General features: G+C 40.0%; 2 protein-coding genes across 2 annotated transcripts; both read right to left on the reverse strand.

Annotated features, from left to right (window-relative positions):
- Positions 1-2,748: 2,748 nt before the first annotated feature.
- tm2d3 (TM2 domain containing 3) lies at positions 2,749-8,047 on the reverse strand. The gene is made up of 6 exons (XM_044174851.1): positions 7,415-8,047; positions 6,817-6,918; positions 5,574-5,734; positions 5,112-5,286; positions 4,276-4,351; positions 2,749-4,141 (listed from the first exon to the last, which is right to left on the reverse strand). Exons 1-6 carry the CDS (start codon positions 7,518-7,520, stop codon positions 3,976-3,978), a joined length of 786 nt encoding a protein of 261 aa, XP_044030786.1. The 5' UTR covers positions 7,521-8,047; the 3' UTR covers positions 2,749-3,975.
- A 568-nt stretch (positions 8,048-8,615) lies between these two features.
- tars3 (threonyl-tRNA synthetase 3) lies at positions 8,616-21,233 on the reverse strand. The gene is made up of 19 exons (XM_044195300.1): positions 20,865-21,233; positions 20,458-20,544; positions 19,979-20,166; positions 19,563-19,686; positions 19,097-19,221; positions 18,611-18,728; positions 18,204-18,268; positions 17,993-18,071; positions 17,646-17,792; positions 15,402-15,500; positions 12,723-12,889; positions 12,433-12,595; positions 12,142-12,279; positions 11,595-11,672; positions 11,402-11,502; positions 10,722-10,826; positions 10,297-10,369; positions 10,045-10,159; positions 8,616-9,173 (listed from the first exon to the last, which is right to left on the reverse strand). The coding sequence occupies exons 1-19, from the start codon at positions 21,183-21,185 to the stop codon at positions 9,025-9,027; spliced, it is 2,442 nt and encodes an 813-aa protein (XP_044051235.1). The 5' UTR covers positions 21,186-21,233; the 3' UTR covers positions 8,616-9,024.
- Positions 21,234-21,600: the final 367 nt, after the last annotated feature.

The following is a 21,600-nucleotide window of genomic DNA, read 5'->3' on the forward strand; positions in this document are numbered from 1 at the left end:
ACAGCAGTTTAAGTCGTCACAGTTTCTTGATATGATTGAGGTTTGTTTTCTGAATTGGACGGTGTCGTCTTTTTGAATACCGTACATTCCCGTCTAGCTTTGGCTCTATGTTTGGGGTTGTTGTCTTGCTGGGAAAATAAATCATCTCCCACAGTTCTGGTGCGGATTGTCCTCTACGATTTGTCTGTATTGTGCTACATTTATGTTAACCTCTCTTTCATAAGCAGCACTGCCTGCTGCAGAGAAGCATCCCCGCAGTATGATGCTTCATTTAGGATTCTGTATGATGGACAAACTTAAGTTGTGGAAGACCATCTTGCTTTTTGTGTCAAAGTCTCCCACATGCCTTCTGGGAAACACGTGCCCAGACATGAGCCAGGTACAGCACTTGCACAAACATGAACTCCTGCAACTCTGGATCAGTGTCCATAGAGCTCTTGGTGGCTGCTCACTAATGCTCTTCTCACACAGACATTTAGTTTTTTAGGACATGCTTTGAGGGATATTGGAAATTTTCTAGTATCCTTCCACAGATTGGTACTTTTCAATATGTTTGCAGGTGTATTGATCTTAAAATCACTCGTCATTTCTTGATTATGCACAGGTGATCTCCATTCAACTAATTATGTGCCTTTAAAAACATTATTGGCTGCACTAGTGATTTGTATGTCATAGCAAAGGGCGTGAGCACTTTTGCATTTTGTGTTTTACATTTGTTCATAATTTAGATCATATTGTAGAGCTTTGTTTTCGTTTTGTCATTAAATGGTCCTCTCTGCTGATTAGTGTCACAAGATTTAATTACTCCATTGTGATGCAATGCTGTGTTACGAAACAAAATGAAAAAGTCCAAGGGTGGTGAATATTTTTATAGGCACTGTAATTTCTGTCATGTCCTCGGGGGGTTTCAAATGCTCGGCAACCGTCCAAGTGTGAGAGAAAAGAGCACGCAGTTGGATGCTTATAGAGTGGCTAGACTTCTGAATTCATGTGCTTACAGGATTCTGTTTATTCCCTTTTTGTTAGAGATGTTATCTCCTGTAGAAGTGAGCATAATGGGAGGACAGCGTTGGATACAGAGGGTCAGAACCGATGCTCCAAAATTCAGAGCTGCGATGGGACTAAGTGGGATTGCATAAGAGAGAGATGAATAAACTTTTGTTCTCCTCTTTGCATGATTAGCAATTCAAAATCAGGAAGTCGTGATACCGTCTGTCTTTGACAGACAATATTTTGGCTCAACTCCCAATGACTGTTCATTCTAACAGTGTGAATAATGACTGTTTGGGAAAAGTACCATAAAATTAAACTATTATTCTCAGAAGAAGAAGTTCTGTATAATTCCCGTTAAGGATGGTTTCATACTCACAGAAAATGGAGAGTCATAAAGAGAGATAATGGCAAAACCAAATACCACTCTGGCCATTATTTGTAATTGGGCAGTAGCCATTGATGTATAAATAAAAATCTATTTAGTGCAGTAATTTAGCTATTTACTCCAGACTCCAGACTTCCCAGACATAATTAGTAAGATGTGGTGATCAGATTACATCTGGTAAAGAGTAGAACCTTCCAGCTTTGTTTGATCTTAGTATTGTAGAAGTTAGTTTATGTCATGTCATTGTGCATTCAGCTTTGTGTTATACTAAAGTATTCTACCATCCCCATATTATTTATCATACAGTTTTATATTCATGTATCAAATAACAATTTACTCATATTTACATGCATATACACATACTGTATGTATGTACACATCCATTCAGTACGCTTTAAATGTTATATCTGTTAAACCTATTCATGCCTACACAGTATGATTCAAACAAACTCCATGCTGGGCCAGTCAGTAGCAACATTCACAGGGCGTATCTTGTGGATGCAGGATTACAAAGTCATTTGTCAGTATTTAAATCACAAGTTTCCAAAAGGTGAAAAAAAAATCACTTATGTCGTCTTGCAGAAAATAACGTGAGCATTTCATGTGTGCTTCTCAACTCAGAGTATATGACAAACACTTGCATCAGTCTGTGGGAGGGAGCTGTAGTGGCTGTGAGTGGGCAGTGCCAAATTTGAGGAACTAGAATAAGGGTGGAGTAAATTTACAGCAGTCTCAGCAGAGCAGCCAATTGGAAACGTTGACACAAAAACCAAGACTTTACTGGAAAGGAAATTATCCCCCCTCCATTATGCAGCTTGAGCACACATATATCTATATGTTCCTCAGCCACTAGGTCACCCTCCTGACCCCCCTCCTTCTTTCACACACGCCTGTGGGTAACATAGGCTTCTGGCACCACTCACTCCGTTTAATGACATCTGTGACCATTACCTCAGCTTATGATAGAGCTCTGAATTCCTATCAGAGGCTGCAAGGAGAACAGCATTCAAGCAGAAGGTCCAAGATCATGGGCCCTTGAAACAAAGCATCTGTCCTGCTCAAGTTCCCCATACTGAGATGATGCTGACCTCTGACCTCTTTTTAAAGTATTGATAGAGCTCCAGAAAGAAAAAGAAAAAAAAGCAGCTTTTTGTCCAGGATGATTGTGGAACTAAGAAAACAATGCTGCTTGCCCTTTACAAATTAACACAAGAAAGGCCACATGAGTCATTAAAGTTCTGCTCTTCTGCATTTTAGAATTTAAACATCGTAGCTTTCAGTATGTGGTTTTTCAACATAGAAATGACAGTCAAAATTGTGTTTAGTCTCTTCAACTGATGGCTTGTTCACCCTACAATTAAATACAAACACACATTTCACAATTTTATTTACATAACTTAAAAATTGTCATTTACAGTGTTCCAACAGATTTAAATGACCTGACACTGAAAACAGAATACATATTTACATGTAGTGAGAGGAAAGCCCATTTGTGCCACACAGTCTCAAGCAAAGATCTTACAGTGTAAGTACACAGAGAATTATTTTACAATGTGAAGAATGATAATGAAAAATACCAGCTGAGTGCACAGGGAATCTTCAATATCTCCAACACAGGAAACCAAAAGTAACTGCTGTTTGCTAGTGCAACAGATTTGAAGTGTTTCAACATTTATCATGTACAAACATACTGTTAGAGATTATTATCTGTGTGTTTCCCAAAAATCAGACCACATGTTGCAGTAAGTGATAACATAAATTATAGTCTCTGCCCCTGCACTTCTTTCTGGTTTTCTACCACTTCCAGTTGCTGTTTGAACATACAGTAGCTCTTATGTATTTATTTATACAACATATGAACTTTATCAATGAACTTTGAACCAACATTTGATTTGAGCTTTTGAAATGCCATGGTATCATTTATCTAGCCCTCAGGGCAATGTTCTTACAGTTGTGGCCTGTGCTGCTGACTCAATGTAGGGAAAAAATAAAGTACATGCAAAATAACCAAGAACGATCTGTTGTCAATAAAAAACACCTGAACATATTCCCTTCTGCATATTCATGCTTTCTTTACAGATTTAAATATTACCTTTCAGCTTGTCTATTGTGACTAATGTTACCATATACAGCTGTGTAGCCATGGTTACCCTTTGACCCCACTGATGCATTTACCTTGCAAAAAGGGAGGAGCAACACATGGCTCCAAGGTGACAGGATGTCTGTGAAAGCACTGCTCAACAGGATACCAAACCTATCTATATATCAGCACGACAGAGCCTAACCGCCGGTTAAGTCAAACCAACCAGATAGACATAATGACTGGCTCCTCGTCCCCCTGCACAGCTTCATCTGCAGAATCGCAACAGGAGACGGACACAGAATGATTGGGATTGATCTGATGGTTGTGTGGGTAGAGTCATCATTGGTGTAATGAGGAAAACACTTCCTGCCTGTTAGCAGATGGGATGAGGATGTGTTGCACAGCGAGCTCGGGCAGGCAAACGTGCTAAGAACACAGCATCTCAGATCTTCAACCTTTGAGAGTGAAGCGGAAGAGGGCACAAACCATCCAGCCATGTCTCCAGGGCTTTGCTTCAGATGTAGAGCGAACCGTCAGCAGGTCCCACATAACCAACCCCTATCAAAAGAACATCTATCAGAGTCCAAATGCCCAGGCCTCCAAAGCTGAACAGTTTGCCCAGGCCCTCTCTCCACTGGCCCAGATAAAACCGATCCGCCCCAAAACCACCAAGTGTGATGCTACAGAAAGAAATGAGAGAAAACACAGAGGAAACAAAGTCAACGCTGCTGTTAGAGCACACATCATGATTCAAAAAGAATGTTTCCAGCATCTAAGCTGGTCATAACTCTTGAGACACTAGTGGCAGGTTTACCTGAGTGCTAATGCTGTTGACCATTTGTATCCACCAGTCCAGTTACAAAATAAACGTTTCTGAAAACGTCTTTTACCTACGGAAGACATAAAGATATTCAGTGGACACAGACAGTGATCCTGATGTTCAAAACATTTCCCAAACAAATTAACAAAACTAAAACCACAATAACATTTCAGGAAAACAAACAAATTTACAATATATGTAGAAAATATTTTTAAAAACAATGCTTCTTTGGGATGTACAAATACTGCTGTCAAATCGACAGTTACAATGTTAAGTGTGATAGATGCAATATAGTTGTATACATTTAAAAAAAAAAAAAAAATCATATTTCTCTGTTTTATTTCTCTGCCTAATTTACACCTGGTAGACCTTAAAGAGTGAAATTAGAAAGCTTGTAGGACAGAAAGCTATTAGTCCTCACAAGTCCTGAGGATGAGGACTGAAAACTGTATTGCCATAATTACTCTACAGTATTATTTTTAGATACCACAACATTAAACATTTCAGTGATTCTACAACTACATATATATGATTCAGCACAGAACAACTGCTTTTGTGATTTATTGTTCTCCATACATGTTGTACATTTAGTTTGAAAAACTGTTAATAATCAGATTAATTAACACCTAACAGACTGCCTAACCCTGCATAGGAAACTTAAGGGCAACCACAAATGGCTAAACAACACTTTTTTTGTTCTAGGCAAAAAGGTCATTTTGTAAACTTCACCTTGATGAGAAAATCTGTTCCCAGCTATGTCTACATGTGCCTGACTGAGACACAGTTTCCCCCACTGAAAGTAAAGAAATCAAGCAGAGCCTCTATCATACCTAAACAATGTACATGGTCTAACACGTCACAGGTGGCGTTGTAGCGCTTGCGTGGGCAGGACACTGTCATACAGTTGGTAGAGTTTGAGCAGCGGTACTGGGACGGGTCCAGCTGCCAGCAGAACTGGCAGGTGATAGACAGAGAGAAGTTGGTTTGCTGCTGTCCCGACTCTCCCTACAAACACAAGAAACATCAGGCCATCACTACACAGCTATTCCTAAATTAAAGCACCATAAGCTGTTTCTTAACATCACTAATTCTATCACCATGCACAACTATTTGTATAGAGGACTTTTGTCAAGGAATATTTAGAAGACTTCCAGTTTCATAGCTGACACAAATGATACAAGCACACCATGTTTAATTTCCCCTTTTATCAATGAGCTAAACAAGGTATAAACTACCACCCTTACTCTACCTTTATGCAGCATAGATCTATCACAAGATGAACTGCTACTCACTGTACAGTGAACCCCTTTTTTGGGTTTACAAGTGAAGGACGCTGGTTTCCTGTAGGTGCAGTTGTGTTGGTAATTGCAGTGAATGCAATCAGCTGGCAGGCGACTGCACAACCCCCCACTAGGACACTTGGAAGTGTAGCTCTCTTCATCTCCAGGCGACACTGCAAAACAGCAAACATGACGTTACAGGTGTAACTAGCTAGAATAATCAGTGTAATGTAACAAAGCTTTAGTGCAAGTTAATTTTATGACTTCATGTTTGGGTTCATTAATGAGTGTGGCAATAGGCTTGTGACCAAATTGAGAAAATAAGGCCGTGGGAGGTAAATGACTAACGCTCTGCATGCAACAAAAAGGCCATCAAAGAGTCCTTCAGCAAGGCCATTCACTCCTGATTGCTCCATTAATGCTGCCTGCTGGCCAGCAAAAGAAAATTATTGTTGCTCTGTTGAAAAATCCTTAATTCCTCAAAGCCTGGACAACAAAAGAACAATATTCTCTCTGACTAGCCGTTGTTTATCTGGTCTTGTTTGCATGTTATAACACAACACAGACAAATTAGGTTTAAGAAAGATAATGACTGTGTAAAATGACAGCGGTTACATAACCAGAGTGCCAGTATGGATATGCACAGATCTGCAATTTATGATCCCAGGCTATATATATATATATATAACGTAGGGCTGCAACTAAAGATTACTTTCATTCTCGATTAATCGATTAGTTGTTTGGTCTATAAAATGTCAGACAATGGTGAAAAACGTAAATCAGTGTTTCCCAAAGCCCAAAGATGACGTCCTCAAATGTCTTGTTTTGTCCACAATCCCATAGACTTTAAGTTTACTGTCACAGAGGAATAAAGAAACCAGAAAAGCCTTTTTTTTCCTTAAAAAAAATGTACTCAAACCGATTAATGATTATCAAAATAGCTGGCGATTAATTTAATAGTTGACAGCTAATGGATTAATCATTGCAGCTAAGGAATGAGGAATCTCTTTCTATAGTGTAGCGACTCCCTCATGTAAGAGGGTCATGAGCTTGTATGTATGATTTCAAATACTCAAATTTGTGAAATGTCAACGCGTTTTTAACCAGGCTACCTACTACTCTCAATAGTGTTGTATTTCTCTGTAGTATGTGCTTCAAAAACAATCAAGAGTTTTTGATTTATTTGTGGTCATTGTAAAATAGTTAAAGGTTACAGTCAGTATGATAAATGTTGATTATTGATTGATGCGTTTACCTGAGGCTGCAGCAGGTACCACTGGGCTGGTGATGACAGGTCCATGCTGGGCATCTTTGGTGTAGGGGGGCTCCTGGCCAACATGAGGAGAGCTCAGGTACCCTGACAAGTACCCAGGCAATAAAGAAGACATAGTTACGAGTCCAACTCACTCATCTGCTATGACCGTGTTTATAAAACCTACTTTACACTAGACACACACGTCAATAACGTTATGGTTAAATATAAATTAGCCTAGTAACGTTAAATGTATTAGTAATTAAAAACGAGGTGCTAACTGGCTAGTGACACATCTTGCAAATTAGCAGGGACAGTAAACAGTTAGCTCTCATATAGTGTAAATTACAAACTATATAACTAACCAAAAACGCCTATTTTATTAGGCAAACAGCTGTTCAATCAGCGATATCTACAGCATCCCACGTTTTCATTGCCAACTAGCTAGGTACACTAGTGTTAGCTCGCTAGCTAACCAGTTAACGTTCATGCTAACTCTGTGGGAGGAAGCTAACGTTAGTACGACAACGACAAATAGCCCAAATGTAAGCTAGCCATATACGCAGGCCAAGCTCATGTAAATCTGTCCCCATACACATACCGTTAACACGCTGTAAGACCAGGTCCATAAACAAAACAATAAGAATTCCGTATGTTTTGAAGCACCGTCCTCGGTCCGGTCTCCATATCTGACAGCTAGTTGCCATTGTTGCTGCAGAGGAAACTACAGCTGCATTCAGGTGATGTAGGAAAAAAGCGAATATCAGTTATCCTCTGTTAGTATGAAGCAAAGGGAGGCACGTGCTCGCGAATATAGCAATAACTTATATTTCCCCGGTTGTTTGGTCAACTAACAGTTAACTAAAGCCGTGAAGATGCCATGGAAGAAGTATTCAGCTGACACTTTGCTCATAATGCGTTTGTTACACTCAACCATTTGTTTGAGTATAGACATTCCAGCAAAAATACTGCAATAATATCAACCTCAAAATCTTTACAGTAATCTTGAAAATTATAATAACTGCATTGTTGTGACTATACATATTTAATCCATTCAGTATTCTTAAGCTTTATATCCTTCACCACATCTATAATTACAGCTGGTGGCATCAAATTCAAGAAGTTGATAAAATAGAGTTAGCCTATGTCATCCTTGTTAAAGTTAAATTAGTGTGATTAGACTTAAAAAGAGGATGGTACGGAAAAGGGTTTCTATTCGCTATCTTTCCCAAGAGTGTGAACGCAGCATAACAAGCAGCAGAACTTCCTGCTCCTCATCTTGCCACGCCCTCCGCGCTCCACCCACAAAACCCTGTGGTCCATACATTATAAACTGTAAACATTTTATTACAGTTTTTCTTTTAATGATGTCTCATTTCTGGTCAGAATGTCACCGTTAATTTGGTGTTTGTAGGCTATGAATTCTGTAGACTACACTAACACTGTCCTCTCATAAGCACCAGAGAACTAATGCAGAAAGACGAGTCATGGGAGAAATACATTTCACTGCCAAATGCCATTGTATCTGTCAGTACATGTTGTATGAGGATGTGGTCCTGTATTGCTCAATAGGCAAAGACAATCACTACCACTGATGAAGGTTGCATTTCCCTTTTTGAAAACTGTAATGTCCAAAACATCAATTTCATGAGACTGTGAATGAGTAAACCAGTCAAGCATGACAATTTTCCAAAAGGCTGCATATCTCTACAAAATAATCATACTGCTGTTTATCATGACATCTATTTCTTGTAAAAACATTCACCACTTCTGCTGTAAAAGTAAAAGAACCACACACATCCTCACATTCAGTAGATTTATTGTATTTCTGGGTTTCCCCATGGAGACATACCTTTGTGAAAAATGAGTGCCAAATCCACAAAACGATCACATTGTTTCCTTAAATTAACAAGTAACTTCCCTTCAGATGGACTTAAAATCACTTAATTTGATACCCACACCACGTACAAAACATTGTCTTTTTCTACCCTTCACACATGATCATGTGGGCATTTCAAATTTGCTTTGCAGCCCCATTCAGTACATTTTACTTACACAGAATATCAGCTCATCAGTTCCTCTGTCTGATTTCTGCTGTATATACTACACTTTCACTGTACCATCTATACATCTGCCATTTGTCCCTTTACTGCTCATCTGACTGAAGTTGAGGTATTCAAATGCAAGAGTCTGGATTGTTCTTTGTCTTGATCAGAACTCCTCCTCTGCGTTTCGACAGCGGGATTGTTTGAGCAGGGTCAGGCGAGCCAGCACCTCGGCCACCGACAGTTCTCCGTGGACTTTGTTGTCCCTTGTGCGCACATTGACGCCATTAGTCATCTTCTCCTTCTCTCCGACCACTGCCAAGACACGAGAAGACACAACAGCTTGACATGGGCCAAGTCATACCACATACACACACACACACACACACACACACACACACACACACACACACACACACACACACACACACACACACACACACACACACACTAACACATTCCCTGCTTTGTGCTGCTGAATTCAACAACTGTGGGTGGTTAGCCAGCTTGGAGGTCCATTTGCTTTATATTCAACCAATTAAGAATGTTTATTTGGACTCATTATTATTCTAATGGTGAGTCTACTGACAATCCCACAGTTTAAAAAAAGATCATAGCAGTTTTTTTTTTTTTTCAATCTACAGTTGTAACTGCAGATGGATTTTAAAAGTCTGCAGTGCTTCTAATGCAACAAAAACTTTGATAAAACTAAAAGCAGATATGATGGAAAAACACAAGCAACAATGTTATGTCTTGGAAAATGTTTGGCAGCAGTGTAAAATATACATGACTTTTGAAGAATGAACTAAAACATGCAAAATAATTGGTACGGTCCTTTCATTAAACTTGCTTTAGTTTCCTGAGCTTTACTGATGCTGTTTTCCCTTTAAACTTACAGACACTGAAACTATATAGTATACTTCCTTTGTCTATATTGTGGTGCCTCCTAGTAATTAAAAAATAGAGTGGATTACCCATTATCATCATTACAAGGGAAAAACTATTTTAGTAATAAATACAATAAATACTGTCTTTAAAATAGACTGCAAATGTTGTGGGAGTAACCAATTAAAAGTATTTTTGAATTGATTGCAGGCAACCGTGAGAGCAGTAAATATGGGGTGAAAATGCTCACCCCCACTCAGTCAGTGCTCCCAAATGTACACAGGGTAGTGCATTTTCTCACCAAGAATGAAGTTATATTGGGCCAACTGAGCGTTACGGATTTTCTTGTTTAGAAGACAGCTGGAGTCTAGATCAGCATCTGCCATGAAACCAGCTTCTGTAAACTGCTTACACACCTGACAGGTGGGAAAAAAAACATTTATGAATATACGGTTAATGAGCATTCTACAAACCTGAACGCCACAGATAATTATTGTCTGCATTCCTATGATCATACTTAAATGTGGTCAAGATGGGGAAGTGGAAGACATACCCTCTTGGCGTAATCCTCACAGGAGGGGTTGACGGGCACTAACATCACCTGACGTGGAGAGACCCACAGAGGCCTGGTGGAAGGACAGACAGACTATAATGAAACTATCTTCACAGTTATATACTGGTGTAAAGATAACAATTTTACCACCTACATTTCTCCCTGACAAAAAGGAACTACTGGGTGAAATCTTTATGGTATGGGCAGAAAGGGAAGAGACACTCATGGTTAAAATGTTACTAACAAAACAGTGGATAGTTTGGCATTCCAACAAGATGGCACTCAAAACCAGCTTAAAGATTATATTGTAACACAAAATACAGCAGATCTAAGCAGTGGGCCATATCAGCATTGTAGATTTAAATTTTTTTTTTTTTTTAATAAAATTTTTTCACAAATGCAAGAACTACCAGAAAGCACCTCACCATTTCCCTGCATAGTTCTCTGTGAGGATGGCAATCATCCTCTCCACTGAGCCCAAGATGGCTCGATGGATGATGACTGGTCGGGCTTTGTCATCACCATCCTTCCTGTAAGACATTGCATCAGAAAGATGAAAGGGTTCCTGTGAAATGTGTGTGAATGTAAACTAGACGTATTCTTGGCCTTTCATATTTACTGCTGTGTGCTTTTAAATGACAACAACAGCACAATGTTCCATCACTAACGGCACAATCACTGTACCTGTATCATCTGTTTCTACCTACTGGCTCTAAATCTGACTGTCTGCCACTTAAGTATCAAACTCATCTACACAGCCAGCCCCCTCCCTTCTCATATGTAATACTGGGCTGACTGGACTAATACACAAACTGTAAATACTAATAACTGCCTGCTGTCTATTGCTGTATAGAATGTGCATTGTTTTCCCATGCTAGGTTTACAAATGGAAGTTCCTGGTGAGGTGATGAATCAGCCCGTCACCTGCTCAATGGGTTCAAACTTGCATACAATTCTTCACCTCTTAAACACACGACTGTGGAACACAGTGCGCAAGCTGAGACATCTTATTATAAAATACTGGGGATTAAAATACTGTATAATCCTTGGTGCAGTAAAGCACACAGACTCAGCAGTGTGTCAGTGTTTTGATTAGGTGACTCACCCCACAAAGGTCAGGTTGAAGCGGATAGGCAGCTGGAAGTCCAGCTGAATGGTTGCACACTGGTGGTAACGTCCAATTGCATCTTTGATCTTAATGTCAATCTGCAGCAGCACAGAAAGAATTACTTTTCAGACCTCAAAAGAATTTAATAGATTTTTTTTGTTTGCCAGGAAATATCAAGAAATGTTCTAACCTTGGGTCCATAAAAAGCACCGTCTCCAGGGTTGAGTTTCCATGGCTCCCCAAACTCATTCAAGCTGTTCTCCAGTTGCTGTCAAACATGAGGCATAGGTTAACACATTATTTAAATCTAAACAATGAAAGGCAATTACTATGAAGCAGGAGGCCAAGTCATACTGCAGTACACAATTAAGGACAGAGTGATGCCCTTATGCAACTTACAACTGGACAGTATTACAAATGAGTAATGTATTTTATTGACAACACACCTCCTACAGAAAGTCAAGGAACTTCACAATGACTCACAGATCTGATACTACTGTATGATCACACAGCAGGATGGAGCTCTTTCATCAACAGTGCCAAGTAAGTGTCAACATGAGCATTCATTTGCTAAAAACAAAAAGGTGCGGCAAAGTCCCTGCATTTTTTATTGTATGCCACCAAATCAGTGTCTTATACAAAATCCGATCTTCTGCTGAATATTTACCAGAATTCGGCTGGTACCTGGAGTTACTTTTCCACCATCAATCGTAACTACCGTGCATTATGCAGTTTACCTTCTCAGCCTGGTTCCACACAGCGATGTCGCCCAGATACTTCTCTGGACGAGTGGAGAGGTGAAGCTGGAAGGAGAATCCGAACACGTCGTAAACACAGCGGAGGAAGTCAAGACAGCCCTTCATTTCTGACTCGATCTGTAGAAAAAAAGAAAAAAAGATGATTCAGAATTTAGGAAATGACTCATAATAATTACTTGTTTTTCAAAACAGTTTTTCACATGTTCAAAGACCAAAATAACTGCATGGATAACAACCCTAGAAAATGCTGAAAACTCTTGTTGTGGTCACCTGATCCATTGTGCAGAAAATGTGAGCGTCATCCTGCTGGAAACGCCGTACTCTGGTCAGCCCAGTTAGTGTTCCTGACAGCTCATTTCTGTGGAGGACGCCGAAATCCGCCAGCCTCAGAGGGAGCTCCCTCCATGAGCGAGGCCTGTGGCTGAACATCAAACTACAGGACAACCAGAGAGCAGGAAATCAAATGACAGTGACAAACAGTAAATACTGTACATACTGTTTGATTTACAGCATTTGGGAAACGGAACGGAAATTGTTTACTCTGAGTGCTCTAAATTTACCAGTGCCCGGGGCAGTTCATGGGCTTGAGTGCAAAGATGTCCTCTTCCACAGGGAAGGAGAACATGTTTTCGCTGTAGTGTTGCCAGTGGCCAGATGTCTCCCACAGTTTGCTGTTATAGATGTTGGGGGAGGCTACTTCCTGAAAGCCTCTTCTCCAGTACTCATCCTAGGAAAAACAACAAAACCACATAAACAAGCTAAACCCGCCAGTTGGATTACACAGGTACTTCATTGAGCCGAGATGAATCATGACTTCTGGCAAGGATCTCAAGCTACTGCAATGGAAATCAGATTCTGGTTTTATTTATCCATTTGTTTACCCTAAGCAAAACATTTAATGTCCAGTTGAGCTGTTTAGCAGCCAACAGTAGAAAGTAACTGGTGTTACTGGAAAGATTTCAACCGTGAATATGTGGAACTGTGAATATGAAACAGGAAGGAGCGTAAAAATACTGTGCAAGCTCAGTCAGCTTCTCCGGAATAAATACAATTTAACAGAAGAAGAAGAGAGATACAAAACCTGAATGTCATGTGCTAGGTGACAACTGACTGCATCTCTTCCATTGCAGTCATTAGCAGCCACAGTGAGTTCTTACTGTTAAACATTTTAGCGATATGTTTGTAGAGGGAATTGCTGATTGCTGGGGGTTTTTTAAACTTTTTTTTTTTTAACACAGTAATAACAGATTTAAGCGATGTGATAATGATCTTGCACCGTTTCTGTGCTATGTATGTGAGGTCTTCTTGGCTTGGTCTGGCGTGTGGGTGTGTCATGTGAAAGCCTTCAAGATGTTAACACATTTCTTCCAGTTCCTGTACAGCCACTGAACTTGGCAAAAGAGTTCAAGTCACTCTGAAGTCTAAAGTTTGATCAACTTTGGCCAAGACTGCGGTCTGCTCTTAACTGAGAACTTCTGCCACTCTAGAGATCATCCAAACTGCTGTGCTGCTGACAAGCTCATTAGGAACACAATCTGAAAATCTTGACATTTTTGGGTCCGACTTTATGATGTTAAGTATGTTACATGTTTGGTGTTTGACTGAAAACACCTTGGGGGCCATAATTCAGACTGTATACAGCAGTCAGGACTGGCTCAAGCTTTTCTGGGGCTCTGAGCAGAATCTGAGCAGAATTAAACTATTCAGGTCACTGTTATACTCGCAGCTTATCTTGAGCTCTGTGGTGATTGCATGTTTTGCAGAAGTTAACGGTTAGTGGTCTGCATGTCAATGAGCCGGCAATCATGACAAGTACACTGGAAATGTTAAGCATAGCCTGAGCCTCATGGACTTGAGAGTGATTATAAAGTGTTTTTGTGTTTCAGCATCTCTGGAGTGCTTCTTTTTTTAAAACTATATAAAAACACTATATAGATGCTGATTCTGTTTGTGGATTTTGTTCTTAAAAGTGGTCATATTATGCTCAATTTTATTTTGGGGTTGTACCAGAATAGGTTTACATGGTTTATATATTTTTTTTTCCTCATACTGCACATTGCTGCAGCACCTCTTTTCACCCTGTGTCTTAAACGCTCTGTTTTAGGTACCTAGTGAGGCATCTTACATCTATTCGATCTTGGTTGGGAGTTGCACATGTGCAGTACCCAGGTGAGGACTACTAGCCAATCAAAAGTAGAGTAGGGCGGGTCCTGACAAGCAAGGTAGTGTGATCCAAAACAAAGCCGGTAACTATGGCTTCAGTTCAGTCGTACATGTTGGAGCCCAAGTCTGATTCAAAAACACAGGCAGAACAACCTGAACTTCACAACCGAGACTGGAGCAAGAGTTTCAGAGTGGTAAGTTATTAATTTGTAACTCATTTATCTTCCATAGGTAACGTTTTAACTGTGCACTCTCTACATCACAGTAACAACTTTATACCCATTGACTGCCTGGAAGGTATCTAATGTTACTTTAATTTCATATTTAGGTGTACTTGTGGAAACGGCTCAATTCGTGCATTATGACACGTGTTACATAGTGACCTAGATACATTACAGAAGATTAGGCTGGACTACAACCAAACTGTTTTCAAACAGTTCAGGTGCAATGTTTTCTGTGGGAGAGAGTAACTCCCTTTGGGGTGGACTTTGGGCTTTTTCACTTTGCAAACCTATTATGTGCACAAAAAAGATATATAACACAATAAAGGAAAGGGGAAAAGCCAAAAAGCATAATATGACTTTAAAATCAATCGGTGTTCAGTGATCTTGACAGAACTTCCTTAATGAAGATCCCAAAAAAATTGTTTTTAAATGATAAGTCAACATAATTCCTGTAATGACAAAATCATGATTTCATAATTACCAACCAAAGCTTATTATGATAAAGAAATGTTTTTCACCATCACTAAAAAACAAAGCTTGCTACACTGACAGCACAAAAAATATTTTGTGTAACTATTTGAATACAAATGTCCTCTCTACTACTGTAGGATGGGAGACGTAAAATTATACCCAATAAAATAGCTGTACTCGTTTTGGCTATTGTAATGATATAATATATGCAAATCAATATTAATATATTGAGTTCAGGTTACAGTGAAGACTGAACATTATCTGAAGGCTTCTGTAGCTTACATCTGCCACAACTGAATTTTCTGTCTAAAATAGAATGAAACTTGGCAAATATAGTGTAAACAAAAGAGGCACTGATAGGCATTTGGCCACCACTCCTACCCTGATGAACTCTGTGAGTGTGTTGTAGATGTAGGCTCCGCGTGGCATGAAGAAACAACTGCCAGGACTGAGATCATGGAAGAAGAACAGCTCCTGATCCTGTGAAGCAGACAAAGCACTTAAGCATTTCACATATCCTTATTATCTGCAGGCACAGGCAGCAAGAAACTCCTCCATACACAGGAGGGAGTTATCCAGTCCTCACACAGCAGACCATCTGTCAGCGAGTGACTGCCTAAAAAAGCTCAATGGACACAGGTTTGGTGTGCCCTGGAAGCTGGAAAGCAGGACAGACTGTTTCCTTGCAAGACAGTGAAGGCATATCTTATTCATTTCCCCCTTAAAAAACTAAAATACATTAGTATGTGGGTGTCAGAACGTCCTGTGATTTCTGTAACAACCAAGGTGATACAAGTTGCCTCCTTGTGCACAAGTTTATAACACAGCCCCCACCTCACCTTTCTTTCTTTCCATCCTTTTGAGCTACAATAGTTAATAATTGAAGAAACAACATCGCAGTTTGAGATTTACAGCAAAAATCCAACAGAATAAACACGATAATGATGCTTTGTTCTTTGCACATTAATTTTAAAAATGAGGCTTTGTAACTGAAATGTCTTGCAATGTCAACCAGCTATTTCTAGAAACACCCTCGATCACAGACTATTTGAAAACCAAAAGTAAATTAAAGAGTGGGATTAGACGTTTGGCACCTGAGGCGTGTTTCATAAAAGGTGGCTCAGAAAAGCAGGCCGTATTGTCATAAAGCCTGTCTTGATTAAGCCGAACAAACAGAACCGCAATTAATCTGTATCAAAAAGCCAACCCTGAGCTAATGAGTTCAGACTAAGTAAAGTCTGGTTCAAGAACTGACTTTGAAACACAGACCTGAGACATCAAGCACTGATCCCATCAATTCACAATGAAGAAAAAGGACGTGTAAAGACAAAACTGCAATGTTTGAGGCCACAAGCAGCACATATTAAGAGTAAAATATTACAGCAAAAACAAACAAAATCACAGCATGTCATAGTCTGTTGCTGCATTCTGCTTGTAATCATGGCATTGTGGGTTCAAATCCCATGTGAATAATGTGAACCAACTTGGTAATAATAAGTGCTTAAAATGTATGTTTAAATATTATACATGCAGATGTATAAGATGCAACACACCTTTAAACAACTTTGAAATGCATTTTATGGCAAACAAATGAGATAATTAGCATTTTGTAGAAGTATCTATAGCATCAACTCCATCACTTGGATTGTGACATAACAGCCTGAACATGGCTTATTTAAATCCCCTTTATGAAACAGAATTTCTTGAAAATTAGCCTCAATTACTGAAATAAGTCTGGTTTCAATAGTAATCTTGCCTTATGAAACACCCGTCAGGAGATCTTTTTTATATTCACACGAGTGCTTTTATTTATTTCCTCTATATACGCATGTCAAAACTTGTGAGGTATAACCATCCTTGCTGGTGCACTTGATGGGATATTTTTTTACTCCAGCGCTATTGGGTAATGAAATTGGACTGCATCTAGGAGGTTTTCAAAATGTTGTGCTTTCACGATGCCCTGTGCAAATGATGAGGGTCGGCTTGGGATCATGCCACAGAGCACCATCTTTAAAACAACATGCCACTGTTGTCACCTCCCTCCAACTGGCTTCAACAGCAAAATCTTGACTCTCGTATTAAATATGGAACTGTGTTGTTATCAGCGCTGATTGGGGTGCTGCCGTCTGCGTCTCCCAAGCTGGGAAACCAGCTGGAGTGCTCAGATGACTCACAGTTGTCCTGAGAGTACCAATATGAAGAAACACAGTGCCCTCAGCTGGTATAAAGCAGCAACACACGATTTAATGCAAAAACATGTCCATGTTGTTTTGCCATACTGGTTTGGCCCTGAAGCATTTTTGGTTATGCCAACTGGGTTACACTAGAAAGATAATTTTACTTTACTTAACCCCTGCGTAATGTTGTATTTTGTTTGTATATTCAGTTCATGTGTGCCTGGAGACTGTGTTCTTGGTCCAGGTTCGTTTCAGGGTTTCACCACATCTATAAAACCACAAAGCTAGACTCACGAGGAAAAACTCCTACAAAAACCTCAAAGGAGATGTGTCAGCCATCATGTTACACAATTACCAATCAAAATTCATTTTGTACTGGGTTTCGGTCTCCAGTTCTAGGCCTCAGCCAGCTGGGTGGGCTTGGATCTGACTGCCTACAGTGACTCACTTTGCCGATCTTGCGATGGTCTCTATTCTTGGCCTCCTCCTGAAAATGTTCCCACTCCTTCAGCATCTTTGAGTCTGGGAAGGAAATCCCATAGATCCTCTGTAGAGTCTCCATGTCGGAGCGGCCCTCCCAGTAGGTTGAAGAGTTCTGATGAGGTGGAAAAGTGTGAAATATTAACATTTTTACACATGTTAGTATAAGATTAGCTTTCCAGAAAATATTCCTAAATAAAATCAGGTCTAATCAAATTCACTCTGGGAGAAAATTTGTAAATTAAGGTAAGAGATGACAACATAACATGATATTAAGAAAATTAACATTAGACCCCGCGTGTGTTTTCCACATACCTTGTAGATCTTCATAGCCTTGATCTTGCCTGTATGTCTGACATGCGGACCTCTGCACAAGTCAATCAAGGGCCCACATCTAACCAGGATTCATAAATTACACAACAGTTAGCTTTACAACTGTACAAAAAGGCCCAAAAAGAACTCACACATCCTCTGAAAATAAAAAGATCCAGTTAATATTTCTTCTTCTTTCTTATAAGCAACTTACCTGTAGACTGTAGTAGTGGGGGTGGCGACTTTCTCATTCAGAATGCGGCACTTGAATTTGTTGTACTGAAAAGATACAAACACCTTAGGTTTGTTAGAAGTTTTCCTGGACAGAAGGAATATTCTCCACACACACACAAGTTTTTTGTCTTGATTTAAAGATTTCATTGTGTTATTTTGCCATATTCCATGCATGCAAATAACAGTAATAAGAGAACCAGGCTATGTCACTTTATGGCTAGAGAACAGTTTTCTCATCAGTGAAACAGTAGTAGCACAGGAAAAAAGCCCCTGACAAATTTCCAGTTTTGAACATTTCAAAAACACAAATATGCCTTAACTCATTCTTCCACATAAGCAGAGGATCTCAGGCTGACAGCAGAGGAGAGTGCTCTCTCTCGCACTCACCTTAAACATCTTCAACAGTGTCTCCTTGCTGATCTCAAGCCTCTCAAAGGGCTGTTTTTCCTTCACCACAGCCTTACACAAAGTCTCCAGGTCCCCAAACTCAGCGCTGGACACTCCCCTGGAAATAGCAAACATGTTCAGTATCAATACAAGTACTCATGGTCAGTGCTGCTCTCACAAGTATCATGATGTTTCTGTAATGACCTAATCTTGTTTGACATGATGATCCTGTGTTTCGACTTAGTAGGTTTTAAAGGAAAAAACACAGTCTCTTTTCTGCTGTTCTTTTTGGCCCGACAAGGCAAAACCATCAATAACTGATCTATAAAGCAGTGAAATACATGATTAACACTGAAATGTATACATTTTTTTAAAGACCAGAATCCATGTCTGAAAATTCTACGATATTCCAGAGAAATCCACATAGATAAGGAAATCTGGCCGGAGCAGAGAAGACACTGGAAGATAGTGAAAATACTTGCTCACTTCTGTCCATCCAGGAACATGTCGTAGTAGAAACCATTCTCAATGGGGGGTCCATAACACAAACAACCTCCATAAAAGCGCTCCATCGCCTCCCCAAGGATGTGAGCACTGGAGTGCCAATACACCTAGGACATGAGATGATGATGTATATATTACCTCTTCAAAGAACAAGAACAGTTTAGTCAAATTAAAGCACAAAGTATGTTGTCTGGACGCTGTGGCTTGGACCTTTTTGATACATCAGACACTAAAGTGGGATTGTACATTACTGATGATGATAAAAGAAAAAAAAAAACAATTTTCAGTGACTATAGTAAATCAAAAGATTTGACAATGCAAAAATAGATTTGCAGATCACAGATATTGCAGTACAACAGAATACATCTCCGAGGTTTCCCCTTTTTAGCCACTAGACTATGTGTTGAAATGTTTATTCATTTATTTATAAAAGGTTCTATGTACTCACAGCCTGAGCATCCTCATTGTCAAAGCGCAAGATCTCAAGAGAGCAGTCCTGCTCGAGTGGTCTGTCCAGGTCCCAAAGCTCCCCATTCACCCGAGAAATCACGGCGTTGTCAGCCAAGCCCTGGCTGAAAGATCAAGTGCAAGATGGTTGCCTCAGAAAGGTTTTGTCCAAATTTAACAGAGTGATTACTATCATCACAATGAAAAGAAAGATTGAAAACAATATTGGGGGGCGGGGGGAGTCACATGTGGGAAATAGAGAGTTGAGCCTCCCTCTAGTGTGTCTTCTTATATATCGGACAATTTAGTGTTTTATAGGTAAATAATTCATTATATTGATCATATTGGCAGCCATCAATTGATGATACAATTGTAGACTGAACGTTAGTGGATCTGGCCAGTGGTTTAAGTACTAACCTGATGTCACAAGCCAACTGGTATGGTGTGGTGAGCCAAGCCTTGCCCGCCACCTTACGTCCGTCTGGCAGCTCCACAGTAATGGGCTTGCTGTCTGCAGCTTTCTTTGCCAGCAGTGCATCACTCTCCCTCTTCAGCTCCTCATAGAGGCTGAGGCGCTCTGCAATGTATCCGGGCCAGGGCTTCAGCTACAGCGGCAAATATAAAAAAAAACAATCAAAGTCAAGGATTTGCCTACACTTAGGTACATGCATTTAGGAAAACTCCTAAATCCATGACCAGAGCTTTGCATGTTGTTTTGTTATACTAACCATCACAGTATTGATATTTAACACCTCAAGTGTTGTGAAGGGCAGGGTCAAACAATGTTTGTTGTTTGTGATAAACTTATTTTATAATAAAAGTTATGTCCCTGTTGGTACAATGGGCGAACAGGGGAGCAGGATAACTTCAAGGTCCTGTGCTTCTTTAATAATCACCTCTTTCACACCTCCACCTCCTTGTCCCTTATCCTGCTTCTTCTCCTTCTTGTTCCTGTCACCTGGTTTGGTATCCGGTGTTGCCACCTGTCCACAAACAGAGAGAGTGGTGTGTGTGAGTCTTTAGTCTTACAATAGGCTCTTAACACTATTTACTTCTGAGTCACATTATCAGCTTATTATTAATGTCAGTGAACATGTTCAGCATTCAAAGTGTGCACACACTGTGACACTGAGTGGGGCAGCTATTTCTGGAAATGAGGTGGTAGAGTCTGTCGTTTGGCTTCACGGGACAGAGGCCCACTACTCATAATAGTCAGCACGACTACTACTCACCCCCTCATCATATTACAAATGAAGTTATGTTTAAACTGGGTAACACTTATTGTCCCCGTCTTTATTACTACCTTATTATCAGTTCGGTTGTTTGTCTGCGGCTCTTTGCTGGTGTTTTTCTCCGGCGCTTTGCCACACTTCACTCCTTGTTGTCTCTTGCCCTGCGCCTCCTCCAGCTCCAGCTCCGCCCGCAGACCCCGCCGGAGGTGCAGAAGCCGGTACCTGAGCTTCTCATTCTCGGTCCGCAGGGACTCCAGCTCCGGGGAGACCCCCGCAACGCCGGGGCCATCCAGACCTCGGCTTAGTCCATCCCGGAGAGTGGAGATTTCCTTGGTGAGGAGCCGAATTTGCTCCTCCTGGAAGGCCAAACGTGCAGCCAGGCGCTCCGCCATCTTTAAATGACCACCATGGCTACGATGACAGTTAACTTCCGGTGAAGGCTTTTGAAAATAAAACTAACCACAATCAACATGAAACAATGTGAAACAATATGAATACGCTATTCAATTTTTTTTTTAAACTGACATGTATGATACAGTGGATACTCATGAATAAGTATTGCTTGTGTTATGAGTTTCAAAATCAGACTAAAGCAAAGTCCAATTTATGTGGACGAGTGGAGAAAGTAGTGATAGTGTAGCCATCAGACAAAATACTATTTAGTCAAAGTTATGAATTATTACCCCCTTATGTATCCTAGCTATGAGGTAATAACATAACATAAAACATAAATACATAAAAAAATAATAAGATACTAAACAATTGGATTCATAACAAATAAAATAGCTATACAACCACATATTCTTA

This window comes from Siniperca chuatsi, linkage group LG1 (genome assembly GCF_020085105.1).
Source record: "Siniperca chuatsi isolate FFG_IHB_CAS linkage group LG1, ASM2008510v1, whole genome shotgun sequence".
Taxonomy (NCBI): domain Eukaryota; kingdom Metazoa; phylum Chordata; class Actinopteri; order Centrarchiformes; family Sinipercidae; genus Siniperca; species Siniperca chuatsi.

What these genes read in the sequence shown, in the direction of transcription:
- tars3 (XM_044195300.1), bottom strand. Translation starts at nt 21,185, where the DNA reads ATGGCGGAGCGCCTGGCTGCACGTTTGGCCTTCCAGGAGGAGCAAATT. An exon ending in CACTGTTGAAGATGTTTAAG is followed by an intron (nt 18,269 to 18,610) that starts GTGAGTGCGAGA and finishes GTATCTTTTCAG; the next exon opens with TACAACAAATTCAAGTGCCG. An exon ending in GAGAACTATGCAGGGAAATG is followed by an intron (nt 10,370 to 10,721) that starts GTGAGGTGCTTT and finishes TCCTTCCACCAG; the next exon opens with GCCTCTGTGGGTCTCTCCAC.
- tm2d3 (XM_044174851.1), bottom strand. Translation starts at nt 7,520, where the DNA reads ATGGCAACTAGCTGTCAGATATGGAGACCGGACCGAGGACGGTGCTTC. An exon ending in AGACCATGTACATTGTTTAG is followed by an intron (nt 4,352 to 5,111) that starts GTATGATAGAGG and finishes TGTCTTCCGTAG; the next exon opens with GTAAAAGACGTTTTCAGAAA. An exon ending in TCAACAGCATTAGCACTCAG is followed by an intron (nt 4,142 to 4,275) that starts GTAAACCTGCCA and finishes TTCTTTCTGTAG; the next exon opens with CATCACACTTGGTGGTTTTG.